Source organism: Trichechus manatus, unplaced genomic scaffold (assembly GCF_000243295.1).
Source record: "Trichechus manatus latirostris isolate Lorelei unplaced genomic scaffold, TriManLat1.0 scaffold00148, whole genome shotgun sequence".
In the NCBI taxonomy this organism is placed as follows: domain Eukaryota; kingdom Metazoa; phylum Chordata; class Mammalia; order Sirenia; family Trichechidae; genus Trichechus; species Trichechus manatus.
The window spans coordinates 2,129,104-2,144,771 of NW_004444084.1; the positions used below are offsets into that span (position 1 = coordinate 2,129,104).

General features: G+C 37.5%; 1 protein-coding gene across 2 annotated transcripts; it reads left to right on the forward strand.

Moving 5' to 3' along the window:
- The first annotated feature begins 500 nt into the window (after positions 1–500).
- Positions 501–14,506, forward strand: MMP10 (matrix metallopeptidase 10). Of its 2 annotated transcripts, none has more exons than XM_004385858.1 (10): positions 501–608; positions 4,120–4,364; positions 4,464–4,612; positions 4,737–4,862; positions 7,927–8,091; positions 8,280–8,424; positions 9,461–9,594; positions 12,205–12,364; positions 13,227–13,330; positions 14,406–14,506. In XM_004385858.1, exons 1-10 carry the CDS (start codon positions 507–509, stop codon positions 14,504–14,506), a joined length of 1,431 nt encoding a protein of 476 aa, XP_004385915.1. In that variant the 5' UTR covers positions 501–506. The 2 variants fall into 2 exon arrangements, with proteins under 2 accessions (XP_004385915.1, XP_023595899.1); XM_023740131.1 differs by having other exon boundaries at positions 507–608; positions 9,461–9,598; positions 12,209–12,364.
- The last annotated feature ends 1,162 nt before the right edge of the window (positions 14,507–15,668 follow it).

Below are 15,668 nucleotides of genomic sequence, written 5' to 3' on the forward strand. Positions count from 1 at the left end.
ATCCTCCTAGAGGTAAGTTCCCATATTTACACTACAATTGTATTTGGAAGTTCCTTCTATTCATCTACTTTTTCTTAACCCACTTGTGTTTGAGCTTAAAATATAGCATTCTTAAAAGAAAATTCAACAGATTTAAAAAGGTCTGAACTTTTGACATTTTACTAGGCTTCACTCCCACTCCGTAAACAAACAAACATGAATTATTATTTCTTTTTCCTCTTTATAAACGCACATGCTATTTCCTGGAGATTAGTCATTCTCTTGTGAAAATTTAGAGGGTCAACGGAAATTACTGATGAAGTCTGTATCATCTTTGTGTTGAATTTTGGTGAACATTTCCTGGAGTCATACAGATTAAAAAAAAAAAAAAGAGCACACACATCCATGAGTCACCAAACACACACGGTGATCTAAGCACTGTCATCCTATATAAGTCCAGCCACTAGCAGGTAGAGAGAGAAGCCAATAGGTAGAGAAGGTATTTTCCTTTGGTGAAGACAGTGAGAATGAGGCATCTTGTCGTCCTTGTGCTGTTATGTCTGCCAATTTGCTTGGCTTATCCACTGGCTGGGGCAGTGAAGAAGGATTCAAACATGGATCTTGTCCAGGTAATTAATAGTGGAAGCCACGACAGCCCTGGTCAGCCCAAGTGGAGAAGTCTACTTGGTCTTCCAATACAAAGCAGAATGATTTGGTTGGAGGTTGTTGTGTTGGGATAACTTAGGTTCAGAGAATATTAAAGTGCTAGAAGTGGAAGATTCCTTCATTTACCAGAGAATGAAAAAGAGGCCCAGGAAGAAGAGATAATTACTTAAGGCCATACGATAAAATAGTAGAGGCAGCTTCAGGACTAAGCGAAAAGAATAAATGGAAAACTTCTGAAACTTCTCTGGTTTTAGAATTTCTTTAGTTAAAATAATTGCAGGGTGAGGGGAGCATGTCAATTTCGATCTTTCAATAATACCAAGTAATGTTTATATTGTTGCTTTGCATGTTTGGACAAAAGAATTTGTCCCATTCAGACTTGACCAGATTTATGTTAACAATGTAAAGTGGAAAAAGTTAGACACACTCGCTCAAAATATTCCTACAGTTATGTTTCTCTTTTTTAAACATGCTTGATCTGAATTCTCAACTTCAAATTCTTTACCTGGCTAGCAAAATAAATTGCAATGAAATTTAAAAATTAGTACAAAAGGAAAATAATGAAATCAAGAGTCTTCGTTTTAAAGTCTATTTTATCTGAGATTAGTCTTGCCACTCCTGCTGTTTTTTGGTAGTTGTTAGCTTGATATATTTTTTTCCAATCTTTGATTTTAATAAATTCACGTCTTTGTTTCTGAGGTGTGTCTCTTGTAGATAGCATACTGATGGATCCTGTTTTTTTATCCATTCTGTCACTCTCCGTTTCTTTATGGGTGCATTGAGTCTATTTACATTCAGTGTAATTATTGATAGATGTGATTTTATTGCTGTCATTTTGTACTTCTTTTCTTGCGGTGCTGATGTTTTCTTTGTTCTTCTTACTCTCCTATGCCGAATTCCTTTTGTTTGTGGATTTTTTTTTCATTTCTTTTGTTTTTGTAGGTTTTGTTTTTACTGAGACTTTATGTTTTTCCTGTTTATTTTTATGTGTATGTTTGTTAACTTTCTTTGTGGTTACTATGAAATTTACCCTTATCTAAGTTCAAAGCAGTCTATTATTACTTGGTATCGCCTTGCCTTCCTCTCCATTAGAAGGTTCTATACCTACACCGTTTATTCCCTCTGTTATTGTTCTGATGTTGTCGTCATTTGCAGATTAACTGCTCTGATTCCCTGTTGTATTTCTTTTGGTTTTGGATAGTCCTCGAGAGTTAATTTCCTAGATTGGTATCTGGCTGGTATGATCCTGCATCCTAGATTCAGCCTGTGAGCTGAAGTTGTTTGTTCTCACATCGAAGGACTCCTTTTAATAATTCTTGTAAGTTTGGTTTGGTTTTTACTTATTCCCTTAATTGCTGTTTATCTAGAAATGTCCTAATTTCACCATCAAATCTGAACGAGAGTTTTGCAGGATATATTATTCTTGGCTGCCAATTTTTTTCTTTCAAGGTTTTATATATGTCACCCCATTGCCTTCTTGCCTGCATGGTTTCTGCTGAATAATCTGAGCTTAGTTGTATTGTTTCTCCTCTGTATGTGACTTCTTGTTTTTCACGAGCTGCTGTCAGGATTCTATGTTTGGCTTTGGTTTTGGCGAGTGTGATTATGATATGCCTTGGTGATTTTCTTTTGGGGTCTATGGTGATTTTCTTTTGGGGTCTATATGGGGTTCGTTGAACTTCTTGGATGGCCAGCTTTTCATCTTTCATGATATTGGGGAAGTTTTCTGTTAGCAGTTCTTGAATGATCCTCTCTGTGTTTTCTGTTTTCTCCCCATTCTGGAACTCTGATCACTCGCAAATTTTTGCATTTGATTGTATCCCACATAATTCTCAATGTCTCTTCATTTTTCTTTGTCCTTTTTTCTGAGTTTTCCTCCAACAGAGTTGTATCCAGGTGTTTATCTTCAATTCCACTGATTCTGTCTTCCACTGTTTCAAATCTGCTCCTCAGCCCTTCTATGACTCTGTTCATTTCTGAAATCTTGTTGTTTATCTTTTGGATTTCTAATTGTTGTTTTTGTATAATTTCTAGTTGTGAATTTATTTTGACATTTTATTCCTGCATTGTTTTTCTGAATTCCTCCATTTTTTTGTCTGTATTTTCCATGAATTTGTCTATTTTTTCCTCATTTTTTTCTGCTTTTTGCTTCAACTCTTGGATAATTCTAGTATTAGAGATTTGAATTCCCTATCAGGTAGTTCTAGTGCCTTTTCTTCCACTGGAAAGTCATCTGGTGTTTTATTTTGGATGCCTACTGGCACCATCCTGTCCTGTTTTTGTAAATGTTTTGATATTGTCTGCTGTCTTCGGGGCATTCAGTAGTTATTTTTCTCATTTATTGATTGTAGACTTGTTTGTTTCATCTTTTTTTAAAAATTTGACTATGTCTGGGCAGGTGGGCTGCGTGTTCTTCATTGTTTGCTCATCGGTGGGCACGATACTTTTCACTTCCTTCTCCAATTGGCAGGGTCAGTTGCTTAGATATGGTACAGCACGGCAGGTCTAGCTGAAGAGGAGTTGCTAGGATGGGTTGTTTGTGGCACTACAGCCACCAGGGTAGGTCGGTAATCAGTGCAGGGCAGGTTCCGGTAGGCCGTGTCTGTGCTGCTTGGTGGTGTGATGTTAAGCACACAGTGTAGGTAGGCAGGATGAAGGGGGGAGATTGTGATGTGTGGCGCTAAGATGGGTATGGGAGAGAGGAGAGAGGAACAGGAGCCAAAAACATACAAACAAACAAAAAAGAGTGCTAGGGAAGCTTGCTGTTGGAGTGGAGAGATGAGAGACTATGAAATGGAAAAAAAACAAGAAGGGGAAGAAGAAGAGAAAAAAAAAGAATGAATAAATAAAAACTAGAAAGAAAAAAGAACAGCAAAGCTCCCAGGGATTCCACCGGTGTGTCTACAAGGTCTGGGGAAGTTGCTTCCAGGTGTTGAAGTACAGCCTGGCTAGAATGCATAGAGGTATTCTGCGCCAGGTATTCAGGGGACAGGAGGAGAAGGAAGGTATAGAGAGATGAGAAACAGTTGTTCTGTATCCTGCTGGAAGCTCTGTGAAGCTGCTCTCTCGCACCCCCTGTTCACTTGTCTCTGATAGGAGTCCAAGATGGTGGATCTTCACTGGGTTAGCTGATAGGGGGCCTCTGCATGAATCTCTCCTTGTTCTCTGTTCTCTGTCAGTTTCTCATTCCATTTGGTGCTTGGCTGAGTTCTTTATCTCTTCATTTGATGTTTCAGGGTTTCAGGATTGCTGTTTTCTCTGTTTGGCTTAGTTTTTCAAATCTTTGCTGTGGAGGGACAGCGTGCTGCTTCTGCCTAGAGCGCCATGTTGCCGGAAGTTGGAAATCAGGAGTCTTAATGAATATTAAATTAAATGTGCTGCTTACTTTTGTTTCCATAAACTAGAGAATAATTAAATTGTGAAATTTGGGCAACTGTAAAAATTACCTAAAATCTATGCTTATTATTTCATAAGCAATATCTAGAAAAATACTACAACCTTGCAAATGGTATGAAACAACTTGTGAGAAGAAAGGACAGCATCACTGTTGGTAAAAAAATCAAAGAAATGCAGAAGTTCCTTGGGTTGGAGGTGACGGGGAACCTGGACTCCAATACCCTAGAGGTGATTCGCAAACCCAGGTGTGGAGTCCCTGACGTTGGTCACTTCGCTACCTTTCCTGGCTTGCCAAAGTGGAGGAAGACTCATCTTACCTACCGGTAATTTTTACTTATAGGTCCAAAGAGGTTTTCACAGAAGATTAAAACTGTAAGTTACTGTCACAGGAGAAAATATTATCTTCTATTTTTCTTCTACAGGATTGTGAATTATACACTGGATCTGTCAAGAGATGCTGTTGATGCTGCCATTGAGAAAGCTCTGAAAGTCTGGGAGGAAGTGACTCCTCTCACATTCTCCAGGATTTATGAAGGAGAGGCTGACATAATGATCTCTTTTGCCGTTAGAGGTAAAACAATAATAATAATGTTTAAAAACATGAAATACATCCATGTATCTGATTTTTTTAATTGGAAAAGGTTAAAAAGAAATCCTAATTACTTATCTCTCAAATAAACCATTTTCCCTGTTAGAACATGGAGACTTTGCCCCTTTTGATGGACCTGGAGCCACTGTGGCTCATGCCTATGCACCTGGGCCAGGGATATATGGAGATGTCCACTTTGATGATGATGAACAGTGGACGGAGGATACATCAGGTGGGTCATAAATCTCTCAGGATGATTTCAGAAATAATGCCTAGCTCTATCCAAGATAGATGTTTGCTTGTGTTTTATTGACTATGCAAAGGCATTTATTTGACTGTGTGGATCATAACAAATTATGGACAACTTTGCAAAGAATGGGAATTCCAGAACACTTAATTGTGCTCTTGAGGAACCTATACGTAGACCAAGAGGTAGTTATATGAACAGAGCAAGGGGATGCTGTGTGGTTTAAAATCAAGAAGGGTGTGAATCAGGAGTGCATTTTTTAACTATACTTATTTAATCTGTATGCTGAGCAAATAATCCAAAAAGCTGGACGGTATGAAGAAGAACAAACATCAGGATTGGAGGAAGACTCATTAACAACCTATGATATGCAGTTGATAGAACCTTGCTTGCAGAAAGGAAAGAGGACTTGAAGCACTTACTGGTGAAGATCAAAGGCTAAAGCCTTCAGTGTGGATCACACCTCAATATAAAGAAGACAAAAATCTTCACAACTGGACCAATACGCCACATCATGATAAATGGAACAAATATTGAAGTTGTCAAGGATTTATAGTTACTTGGATCCACAATCAACACCCATAGAAGCAACAGTCAAGAAATCAAACCACATATTGCACTGGGCAAATCTGCTGCAAAAGATCTCTTTAAAGTGTTAAAAAGCAAAGATGTCACTTTGAGGACTAAGGTGAGCCTGATCCAAGAGATGGTATTTTCAATCACCTCATATGCATGCAAAAACTGGGCAATGAATAAGGAAGACTGAAGAAGAATTGATGCCTTTGAATTATGGTGTTGGTGAAGAATATTGAATGTACCATGGACTGCCAGAAGAACGAAAAAGGCTGTCTTGGAAGAAGTACAGCCAGAGTACCCTTTGGAAGCAAGAATGGTGAGACTTCATCTCAAGTACTTTAGACATGTTACCAGGAGGGACCAGTCCCTGGAGAAGGTCATCATGCTTGGTAAAGTACAGGATCAGTGAAAGAGAGGAAAACCCTTAATGAGATGGATTGACACAGTGGCTGCCACGATGGGCTCAAGCATAGCAATGATTGTGAGGATGGTCCAGGACCGGGCAGTGTTTCATTCTGTTGTACATAGGGTCTAGGAGTTGGAACCAACTCAACAGCACCTAACAACAACAACAACTATCCGAGCAGAATTTCTTTATCCAGATTGAGCAGTAAATGGTATGTCCTAAGTAAGTAAAATTTCTGATCATCTGAGTGATAACCAGAAGCACCCTGTTTTAATCCTTATTGAAGTACTTTATAAAATGTCTGCATTTCTTTCCTTGCCCCACCAGGCACATTATAATAAGCACCATTCAATCTTATTTCCATAACTAAGTCACTGTCTCCACCTTCGAAACTTTTTTTTCCTTCACTAGTTCTGAAGAGCTTTAGTAAATAGAAACACAGTGACGAAAATTGACTGCATGGTTTTTTGTTTTTTTTTTTTTCCAAATGGAAACACTGTTGAAACAATTGCTATTTCTGAGATTGATTCAGATCTTTAATAGTTATCTTTACTGAGAAAACATACCTGATATTTGTGCTGCATGAAATGGTTGCTTTTATTTGAACAACTCTTCTTTTTTGTACAATTGTTTGGAGCCTTGGTTAAATAATATCTACTACTGATTTAAATAAAATTCTTTTTATAATATGGAGAAAAGCTAAATCCAGCTATGTTTATGCTTCAGATAACAGTTACGGGGCATGTTTCTCTTTTAAGCTGAAGACTGTGGACATCCAATTGCACCTACTAAAGGAAAGGTTTTTGACAATAAAACATTATTTGATTATAATGAATAGGAGAAAGAACAACTCAGGCTAAATTTCTAAGGGAAATAACTGGACGTTTTGTAGCTTAAGAGTTTGAGGAATAGTCTGGGGTCTTAAAAACTTGTGAGTGGCTGTCTAAGATACAACTATTGGTCTCTACTCATCTGGACCAAAGAGAAAAAGGGAAAACAAGACTCAAAAAAGAAACTAGTCTACAAAAAAAAAAAAAAAAAGCCTACACAAACCATGGCCTCATCTACCCTGAGACCAGAAGAACTAGGTGGTACCCAGCTAACACTTCTGGCCACTATAATCAGGGCCACAATAGATGGAACCTGACTGAATGGGAGAAAAATGTGGAACAGAACCTTAAATTCCTAAAAAAAAAACAGACTTACTGGACTTGTTGAGACTGGGAATGGAGGATTCTCTGAGACTATTAACCTGGGACACTCTTCAAACCTTGAACCGAAACTAACCTGAGGTCACCTTGTAGCTGTATAACAGATTGGCTCATAAAGTAATGAATGTCACCATTAAGAACTGTGTTCCTTTAAAAAATCACCTGTGTGAGACCAGTCAGCAACTACTTTAAATTAAAGATGAGAATGTAAGGAGACAAGGAAACTAGATTAATGGAAATGGAACAAGCATAATGGAAATAATGAGGATATTTATGCATCATGAAGAATGTAACCAAAGTCACTAAACAATTTGTGTAGAAATTGTTGAATGGGAACATAAACTGCTGTGTAAACTTTCACCAAAAACACAGTAACATATTACTTAAAAAAAAAAAAGAGTTTGAGGAATAATGTGAACACTGTGTGATTAACTTCAGCTGAGGTTGTCACAAGTACATATTACTAAATTTGAAAAATGCCTAACTGATTATTTTTAGAGACAAAGAAGAGTTAGCTTTACTGACATGCTACTGGTCTTAGTCCATCCAAAGAAATATCTTTTGGAAACAATGTTTATCACTGTCACTATAGGAAAAGTGACCTGTTTTTCTTGACCAACAAGAGGATTAGGGAAGGATATGGTGGAAAACTGTCTTAGACATTGACTTCAAGTCAACCTTGAAAACACATAGATTTCTGTGAAGTATGGAGTATGCCCATCAATGAATCAACCCACAGTAAGGAAAAGACATTGTGTGATTCCAAGGATAATCTACATAGCTGGCACGTGTTTTGTATGCATGTTTATGGAGTAAATAGCTGTCAGATGCTGAACATTTATGGTTTTTCAAATAGGGACCAATTTATTCCTTTCTGCTGCTCATGAACTTGGCCATTCCCTGGGTCTCTTTCATTCGGACAACCCTGAAGCTTTGATGTACCCAGTCTACAACCCACGCACAGACCTGGCCCGATTCCGCCTTTCTCAAGATGATGTGAACGGCATTCAGTCCCTCTATGGTGAGTGACGCTGGAAAACTAGGCATTGTAGCTCTGCAGGAAAACTTTACAATGATGGTCTTCAGGAAACCTGAAAATGCTACGTAAGCTTTCAACTCAAAGCGCTTTGAGAATGCTTGGAAAGCATGGTAATTGACAGAGCATCATATTTCTCCTGAGGTTCGCATCCTTGCATCTCTTCCCTTTAGGACCTCCCCCTGCCTCCCCTGATGAACCCATGGTGCCCACGAAATTCATCCCTCCAGCACCCCAGATGCCATCCCTGTGCGACCCTGCCTTGTCCTTTGACGCAGTCAGCACTCTGAGGGGAGAAATTCTGTTCTTTAAAGACAGGTGAGACTGGAAAACTATTTTAACTATCTATTCTTTTGATCTACAATACTTAGAAAGGAAATAAAAAACCCAAAACCTTGACAGATATTTTAAATGAAATGTTTCCTCTAAGTTTTGAAATCTTTCAGATCTGGTTCCTGCTGCATTTTTAACATCTCCCTAAAATTGTCCAGGTCATTTTTTTTACAGACTTACCAAGCTTGTTGGTCACTAGAAGGTAAACTCCATGAGGGTGGGAAGTGTTATCTGTTTGGTTCACTTTTATATTTCCAGAGCCTGGAATAGGCCTGGCACATGCAATGAATGTTTTGAATAGATGAATAATTGTCCTTTCACGTATCATTAATCATGAATTTCTTCAAAAAGCAGTGATGAATCTTAAGAATCAGAGTAATAGCTCTACCTTTGCTAACAAATGCAACTATTTGAATTAATTTTAGAAAAAATGATACCTGCTTATGACAAAATATTCAAACAGCAGCAAAAGACACAGAGTTAAAAATAAATCTCTTTCCCATCTCTGACCTACAAGCTCTCCCCATATGTGCAACCACTGCTACCAATTTCCTTTGCGTCTTGCCAGAGATGTTCTAGTCACATACAAATATAAATAGGTATATATTTTTCTGTTTCTTTTTTGGCTTTGTTGATCCTTTCTATTGTATTTTGATTCTCTATTTACTTGGTTTCTGTCCATATCCTTATTATTGTTTTCTTAAGTTTGATATTCACTTTAGTAAGTTGCAACTTTTCTTCTTTCTTAATATAAGCATTTAAGCCTATAAATATCCATATACTCACTGTTACAAGCTTTTAGGACTTAAACCAAGCTAAATAATTACATTGTTAAAACACTTCCTGCTATAGATTCCTGAGCTCTGGAATCATATGGAAGAAGACAGTCCAATCCAGACTTAAGAAAAAGGATAAAGTAGCATTTATTGAAAGCAAGAGAAGAATATGTTATCCCCCCGCCCGCCCGCCCCCAAATATCTGAAGGAGAAAGACATTTTCAATTAGCTTTGATGTATTACAGCTATTTTTGGCGCAAAACCCCCTGGAACCACAAACCTGAATTTCATTTGATTTCTACGTTTTGGCCTGCTCTTCCATCAGAACTGGATGCTGCATGTGAAAGTTATAGCAAGGACATGGTTTTTATTTTTAAAGGTAAGTATTACATAAGGATTTCTAACTTGTTGAAAGAAATCTTAGTGGAACAATTTCATCAGGGCATACATTTTCTCCACTATATTAAATGTTGTATGGTTTTTTGTTTGTTTTTACTGGAAGACCTAGTGCTAATGTTTAAATTAGATATGTACATAGAACATTACAAGCTTTATTGAAAATACTCAATAAGGCCTAAATAACAGCTGGTATTCTATATTCATAGCTAGAAGAGCAAAATATAGTAAAAATGTTAGCTTATCTATATACACAAGGCAATTTCAATTAACATCCCAAAAGATTTTTCATGGAACTTGACAAATTGGTTCTCTCATTTTTATGCAAGAGTAAAGAGACTGAAGAAGAATAAGAGGAGGAAATATGCTGTGCTAGATATCAAGACAAAATAAAGCTTTAATACTTAAGATTATGTAGTATCAGGGCAACCAAAAACCCATTGCCGTTGAGTCAATTTTCGACTCATAGCAACCGTATATGACAGAGTAGAACTGCCCCATAGGGTTTCCAAGGCTGTAATCTTTATGGAAGCAGACTGCCACATCTTTCTCCTGCAGAGTAGCTGGGGGTTTGAACTGCTGACCTTTCGGTTAGTAGCAAAGCACTTTAACCAATCCACCACCAGGGCTCCTTAGTATTAGGGCAAGGACAGATAAATTGATTAATGGAACTACCCAGGCTTGGTGCCTCCTTTGTTCTGTTGGCAATATCCTATTTGGGCTTTTATTACTTCTTGGGTCAGTTTTGTTAACATATTTTCTAGAAATTTGTAATTTTGTCAGTTTTCAAATCAATAAAGTTTTTTTGAATTTAACATAGTTTATTGGTGTCCTTTTTAAAAAATTAATAGCCTTATTTTTTTTGAGTAGTTTGAAGTTTACAGAAAAAAATGAGCAGAAAGTACAGAGTTCCCATACACCTCCTCCCCACCGCCTCACAGTTGGCATGAAGTTTTCATGGTGTTATTTTGTTGTAATTTTAATCATTGTTGAAGTTTTGTTTCCTTTTTCATTCTTAATGTTGATTCTTTATGCCTTTCTCTCAAATTATCAACAATTTAATAAAATATATGATAATTTTATAGGTCTTCTCAAGGAACCAACTTTTGGCTTTGTTAATCCTTCCTATTGTATTTTGATTTTCTGTTTAATTGATTTCTGTCCATATCCTTATTATTGTTTTCTTAAGTTTGATATTTACCTTAGAAAGTTGCAACTTTTGTCTCTCTTACTATAAGCATTTAAGCCTATAAATATCCTTTTCTTCTCAGCTTTTGCTTCATCCTGGTTTCATACTGCAAGTTTTGATATGCAGTATTTTCATTACTGTTCACTTTTAAGTTTTTTTAATTTTTATTCTTTGTTTTTTTTCATAGAATCATAAGTTATTTGGAGTATTGTTAAATGTCCAACTCTATGAGGATTTCTTATTTTTTATATTTATTTCTGACTTAATTTCATTTTTGTGATGATTAAATGAAATAATGTAGATTGCACGGTAAATTGTAAAGGGTTATATAACAATAAAGTATTGCTAATATCCATTAATTTACCTAACACTTATGGTGCGCCAGGTGCTGTGGTAGTTAGCAGAGATCCTAACTAAAAGGGTTCATGTTCTTGAGGGGGAAGCCATCAGCACACTATCTGATAAATGGATCCATGGGAGCACAGAGGAACCCAAGGTTCAGCAAGGATCCCTGAGAGGAGGTTATGTTTCGAATGAGTCTTGAAAGAGAACTTTGCTGCATGGAGAGAGGCTGGGCATGCAGAGAGTGGAAAGTTCTTCAAGACAAAAGAAACTGTTTATGCGAAAGTAAGACAGTAGTATCTGGCGCTGCTCAGAGAAATACAAGTCATTCAGTTCAGATGCAGCAAGAGAGATACATAATAGATTGGCATTTTAGATTAGTTAGTCTAGCCAAGGGTGTGAGGCAGGGATTCAGACTTGGGGAGGGGGAAGAGGAGAAAATAAAGACAGAGAGACCGATAGGAGACCATCGTACTAATTCGCTCAAACTTGAGTGGATCCCAGAAGTATTTAGAAGAAGCACAGATTGGACTTGATGACTATGACATACCCAAGAGGAAATGTCCAGTAATCAATTGACTTATGGATCTGATGCATGGGAGAGAGGTGTAGGTTAGAAATTTAGATTAAGAAGTCATCAACAATCATAAGAAAAAACAAAGACTGGTAAGTATAATTTATGAATAATAAATATAAGACACATAAATGTTCTACTCATTCATTAATTGATTCATTCAAGGAATATTTATTAAATACCTACTATGAACTGGGGGAAACCCTGGTGGCACAGTGCTACAGCTGCTAACCAAGAAGTCAGCAAGTCGAATCCACCAAGCGCTCCTTGGAAACTCTGTGGGACAGTTCTACTCTGTCCTATAAGGCCACTATGAGTCGGAATCAACTCAACGGCAATGGGTTTGGGGTTTTTTTGGTTATAAACTGGGCGTTGGCTTAATGGTCAGAATTAAAACCAAGAGTTCGTCTTTACCACAATAATGCACCAAAGCCATTTCTAAAACCAAAAAGTTTCACTCAAAATTTCTTGGGTTTATTTTTTAATAGGAAGTAAGTTCTGGGCCACAAGAGGAAATGAGATACAAGCAGGTTATCCAAGAGGCATCCACACCCTGGGCTTTCCTCCAACCGTAAGGAAAATTGATGCAGCTCTTTCTGATAAGGAAAAGAAGAAAACATACTTCTTTGCAGAGGACAAATACTGGAGGTAAGATGAAATACAAATGACTTTGTAAGTAGCCTAATTAGGGAAATTATTTTCTTTCTGTAAGGAAAACCTCCAGCACTACACTCTAATTTCCTCTAACCTCAAATTTTCTAATTATGATGAAGACAATAGTAGATCGACTTCCTTGATACAACAAAGGGCTCTCACAAAGGCTGATCACTGGGTCGTGTACTCAGGCACCAAAATACAACAGAAGATGCCAACTAAGGTCCAGACTGCAGGCCAAAGTTACGTTTGTTTCTCACCCGCTGCCAGTCACCATGTGGCTGCCACAGGAAGCCCAGGTGTGGCAGACTCTAGAGACAAGGTCTCCAGGGACCCAGTGTGGTAGAGAACTCGAAGCTTATTTTTAGCCAAATAATTTAATTCATTTTGCATCCTATGTGTATACAGTCCTCACATATTTGTGGCAAAAATGATTTTAGTCTTCTGTGTCCAGGCTTAGAAAACTGACTTCAGACACATGTATGGAGCTCTACAATAGCATGACATCTCTGTCTCTAGGGAAAATATTATTTTATGTGCCAAGCTTGTAAGCCAAGGAAAGTCACATTTTGTGTAGTTCTTTGTACTGTTTGAGGAGCCCTAGTGGCACAGTGGTTAAGAACTTGGCTGCTAACCAAAAGGTCAGTAGTTTGAATCCACCAGCCGCTCCTTGGAAACCCTATGGGGCAATTCTACTCCATCCTATAGGGTCGCTATGAGTTGGAATCAACTCGATGGCAGCAGGTTTGGTTTTGGGTTTTTGGTACTACTTGAAAAATTTATCCAGGATTAACATTACATCATACCATTGTGTAGAGGTTCTACACAATACTGAGTTGTATTTCTTTTGGTACAGATATGATGAAAATAGACAGTCCATGGAGAAAGGATTCCCCAGACTAATAGCTGACGACTTCCCAGGAGTTGGGCCAAAGGTTGATGCTGCATTACAGGCATTTGGTAAGAGGACACTCGTTTTATTGTTAATGGGGGCACATGTGGGCAGTTTATGGCATTAAGATGAAGTGAAAAGCAAAAACAATTTTCAAATCATTCAGTTTTGTATCCTTTCACTCTAAATTTCACAATATTTACGCAGGTTGGGTTTAAATTTTATTTTTCCTGAATTTTCCATACAATTTCCACAAATCCTTGTTTCATACCTGCACCAAAAATCAAATGATTATCCCTTGCATTGTAGCCATTTTCTTATATCAATAGTGGTATAAAAAATACAGCAAAGTGTGAGTCAAGTTTATTAATGGTTGACTGTCTTTCACCTCTGTTGAATCCTGTTGCCCTTTCCTATCTCTTCCCAAGGGACCTTCACTGGCCTTCTGTTACAATATGCAATTGTTCACAATGGTAGTCAATCTCCCGAATGCCCAAAACAGACAAAGTGTGATTCTTGGTAATAGGCAGATGAGAAAGAAAAATCTGTTGTTGCTTCCCCCGAAAAAATTTTGGAGGGAGATGCCAAGGTTTGACAACCATAATGCTTATGAAGCTGGTAATCTTATTACTAAGATGACTTGACCAAAATGTATACAAAGCAGGAAATGAACCTCTGATGTATTTTATTGTTGGTCTAATTCTCTTGGGCTTGATTGCCTTCCAAGCTGTGATTTAGGACTGGTTGGGGAGGAAGAGGTTCGAAGAAAGAGAAAAATAAACCAAGGTTTTAAAATATTATAGAATTTATCTATTTGGAGACGGTATAATCTAAAGTTTTATAGCACTGGCTTTGAAGTCAGACAGAGACAAGACTGAGTCCTCCTTTCATCTTTCATTAGCAGTATTACCTTGGAGAAAAATCACAATGCTTTCCTAATTTTCAGTTTTTTTCCCTCATTAGTAACTCCTTTCACTTTATTTGTAAGGGTAAATGAGATAAAGCATGTAAAACCCTTAGTGCAGCAAAGAACAATCACTTAAATGGCACCCATTATTAGCTTGCTGTTATTCTGAGTTACATGTGTTGCAAAATTGATTGGCTTGAAGAATGTCTCATTATTTTCCTCATCTATGTTTGCAGGATTTTTTTATTTCTTCAGTGGATCATCACAGTTTCAGTTTGACCCTAACGCCAAGAAGGTGACACATATATTGAGGAGTAACAACTGGTTAAAGTGTTAGGCAAGATATGGAGAGGACAAGACATAGGCACTTTACATGAATCCATTATTCACCTAATTTATTATGAGTCAAAATCATTCATTGCTCCTGAATGTGCAGTGGCCAAAGAAGATGAGACTTGACCCTAAGATTTGGGTGGACATCTTCCTGTGTCATGAAGCATTTATCTGAACTGCCTCAGTTGCCCTTGGATTACATCAAATTGAAGTAGAAGATACTCATGTGCAACTGGCAAGGGAATGTATGGGTGCTGTATTTATTATTTAATAAATTTTTTTACTTTTGGCATGTTCCTTCCTTTCTAGAATAACTTTTCACTACATTGACCACACTGTAGACTGAGCTTTTGACAGATGCCCTGCTGGTAGATGTGGTAGGATCACACATTCTGTGGATGAGACATATGGCTGTCACTTGCCCTTTCCCACCCTCTCCACAATAAGATTTTATTTTTTACCTCCCAGATATTGTAAGTGTTTTTTATACACCTAAGGAAGAAAGAGCAAGGTCAATTGTTGTCCTGTAGGGCTGGTTCTGGGCATAATTAGGAAATGAATTCTCCAATGTTGGAGCTTAGTAACCTAGCAAATTATCTAGTCCATTTCATCATTTTACAGGTGGTGAAACAAACCTGATTTGGAGTCAAGTTGCCTCATTTTTAACCCAAGTGTTTCTTCCATGGTGCTCCCTGCCCTGCCCTAGCAATCAAATTTCTCAAGTCTTCCTCAATTTTCATTAAAATATTCTCTTGTTACCAATTTGTACCTGGCAATTTCTGGTAAATAAGAAAGAGTTCATGTGCACGTGTCAATCCTATGACATGATTATCACCAATAAATTCTATGTCTCACATCAGAGCTGGTACACTATAGAAGCTTGCTCTTTCTTTTATTAATTCACTTGAATGTCAGACACTGTCAGAGATGCAAGATACAGAGCAGTGAGGAAAGCACATTCAACCAAGCCTCATTGAGATTTGTCTGGTGAGAGAAAGAAATCAAACAAAAAAGAACACAAATTAATAGGTAGTTACAAATTATAAACGTGTTATTAAATAAAATGACAGAGTGGTAAAGAAGAATAATCTTGTGAGGGGGCTAACTGGTAAAGATTGAGGGGGCAATAATGAAAAGTATTTAAAATTAGCCAGGTGGATGGAGAA